Source organism: Sylvia atricapilla, chromosome 3 (assembly GCF_009819655.1).
Source record: "Sylvia atricapilla isolate bSylAtr1 chromosome 3, bSylAtr1.pri, whole genome shotgun sequence".
NCBI classification, from domain to species: domain Eukaryota; kingdom Metazoa; phylum Chordata; class Aves; order Passeriformes; family Sylviidae; genus Sylvia; species Sylvia atricapilla.
Window position 1 is genome coordinate 96901711 of NC_089142.1, and position 2599 is coordinate 96904309.

Genomic DNA, 2599 nt, shown 5'->3' on the forward strand with positions numbered 1-2599 from the left:
GCATATGTAAAAGCACAAAGGTACAAATGTTTTAGGAACAAAACTTCCAAAAACAGCTTTTAACATTTTTCACATCATTTTCCATACAAAGTAACTTTCCTTGGGAGACAATTGTAAAAAGTGAAATGAGGACAAATCATTTTAAGAGCTTTGATGTTGCTGGGGTGCGCAGGCAGTGTTCCAGCACGAGACCTCTCCGTCTGGGAATCAGTTATGGCAGAAGCACACGGGATGTGCGAGTGTGATATGTAAAGGTATTAGCAAGTGGTGGAAAAGGTGATGACAACAATGTCTGCCTCTGCCCTGTCTGAGCCGCTGTGGCTCTCCAGGTGCATTTAACTTGCATCTTAACATGAAAGAGATGTTTTTGCAGCAGCAGGCACAGCAGGAATCTGTACACCACCCGCTCAGCCGGCAGCGAAGCACTGCAAGTGGAGCAGTTGCAGCCACGGGAAGAGATAACTTCTGTTTGCTTTATGTCTCACACCATGCACGATTCATTACTTGCCAAAGCAGTCAGGTGCTTGAGAGCATATACCTCCACGCCAACAGCTGGAGGGAGTGACCTCCATAACCCTATCAGCCCAGATGTTGTATCAAATAACCCAGCCGCTACTCTGAGTCCTCTCCGGGGTGCCAAGCTCCCAACACTCAGTTGTTTTGCGGGCGGATGCAAAGCCCGCTCCCTCTCCCTCCTGCTGTCCATGTTTCGGGCGGGGAGTCGAGGGCTGCTAGCCATCACCCACCCCTGTCAGTCACGCTTGGGGCATCACCGAGTGCTCCGGGCTGTGCAAGGCAGGGCCCGGCGCAGTCGGGCACCCCACCGGCAGCCTGGGGCGCGGGGCCCGGCGGGGTGCCCGGAGCTCACCTTCCCCGCGGGGCCGTGCCGCCCCCTCGAACCCCCGCCCCTGCCGAGCTCCCTGCCCGGCTATAAAGCGCGGCGGGCCGCCCGGGCCCCCTCCTCGCCGCTGCCATGGCCACGCTGCGATTCGGGGAGCCCCCGGCGGAGCCGCCCGCCTTCCCCGCGGGCAGGTGGGCGGGGGGCAGCGGGCCCGGCCCGGCCTCGGCCGCCCTCGGGCCGCTTCCCCCGGCGGAGCCGTCGGAGGGGGCGCCGGCGGCCTCGCAGCGTCGGAAGCGGACCAGCTTCACGGCGGCGCAGCTGGAGACGCTGGAGCTGGTTTTCCAGGACACCATGTACCCCGACATCTACCTGCGGGAGAAACTGGCCGACGCCACGCAAATCCCCGAGTCCCGCATCCAGGTGAGGGGCGCCGGCCGTGCCGCGCCCGCCGCGCTCACCGCCCCGCCGCGCTCACCGCCGCCCTCTCTCCCCAGGTCTGGTTCCAGAACCGCCGCGCCAAGTCCCGCCGCCAGCGGGGCCCGCTCCGCCCCGGCCCCGCCGCGCCGCCGCCGGGCTGTCCGCGCCCGCCCCGCTTCGCCGGGCTGCGCGCCCCGGAGCGGCCCCGCTGCGCCCTCTCCGCGCCGGCCCGGACCGAGGATGCCTCGGCCCGCTACGCGTGGCCGCCGGCCGCCGGTTTCCCCCCCGGCTTCGAGGGCTTCCCGCCCGGCCGGCCCGGCGGCGCCGAGCCCGCCCCGTTCGCGGGGAGCGCCGCCGGCCCCTTCCCGCCGGCCCGCGCCTTCTGCGGTCAGTACTCGCCCGTGTCGGACGCCGAAGACACCAGCGGCTACTCGGAGTCGGGCTCCGAGTGGGAGGAGAACGCGCTCGGCGCCTTCCGCGCCCTCTGAGCGCCGCCGCGGCGGGACGCGGCCCGGGCGGGGACAGGTTACGAGCGCAGCCCCGGCCGCGCTGCGGAGCCCTGCCGCCGGAGCCCGTCCCGCGGTGCGCTGCTCGGGCCGGGAGCAGTCACACACCGCGCTACCTCACCACTGCTGCTCTGCCACTGTTGCACTTTATCCCGTAGTAAATGATTGTACCTATTTATTTAAGAAAGATACGGGTTGGCTCCATCAGCTGAGGGCGTATTTTTACACTGTATTTAAAGCTTTCTTTTATCATGTTTAGTATATCTATTTAACCTTCTTTAGCCAAAAAGCTAAGCCAAATCCACTGTGTTTTGGGGCTGGGGGTTGGTCTTAGAAAAGAGTGATGGTCTGTCGGGGTTTTTTGACCGAGGAAAATAAAATAAAGGTTTACATTTTTGATCTGCTTGTGTGTGTACCTGGTGCAGGGACAAGGTTTCTTACCTTGGCTGACGGTGGGGTAGAGAAGTGGTTCCCAGCTGCAGGTTGTCTTCCCAGGTCCTGGAGAGGTGTGGCTGCAGTTTAGATGTCGATAAGAGACCAAGGGGCCTGAGGAACAGGTTACAGAAACTGCCTTAAACCTTCTCAGTCAGTATTTGTCTTAAATCTGCCCTAAACAAACACCCCTATCCCTAAATGAAAATGGAAATGTCTGGCCTAAGTAATACAAACCCTCACATCTCAAGTGCTCAGACAAAAGCCTCCAGCCTGCCACTTAAGCCAAGGTTAATGTTAAACTAAGAGAAATGGGAGTATTTTGTGGACACTGCAAGGGTGCTTTAGCTGTAGGCAGCGATTACACAGAAGCTGTTCACATGATCTGTAGTGGGCTGAATGG

At 61.0% G+C, this 2599-nt stretch overlaps 1 protein-coding gene across 1 annotated transcript; it reads left to right on the plus strand.

The window, feature by feature from the left end:
• The first annotated feature begins 929 nt into the window (after positions 1 to 929).
• On the plus strand, positions 930 to 1805 carry MIXL1 (Mix paired-like homeobox). The gene is made up of 2 exons (XM_066314376.1): positions 930 to 1261; positions 1336 to 1805. The coding sequence occupies exons 1-2, from the start codon at positions 974 to 976 to the stop codon at positions 1744 to 1746; spliced, it is 699 nt and encodes a 232-aa protein (XP_066170473.1). The 5' UTR covers positions 930 to 973; the 3' UTR covers positions 1747 to 1805.
• Positions 1806 to 2599: the final 794 nt, after the last annotated feature.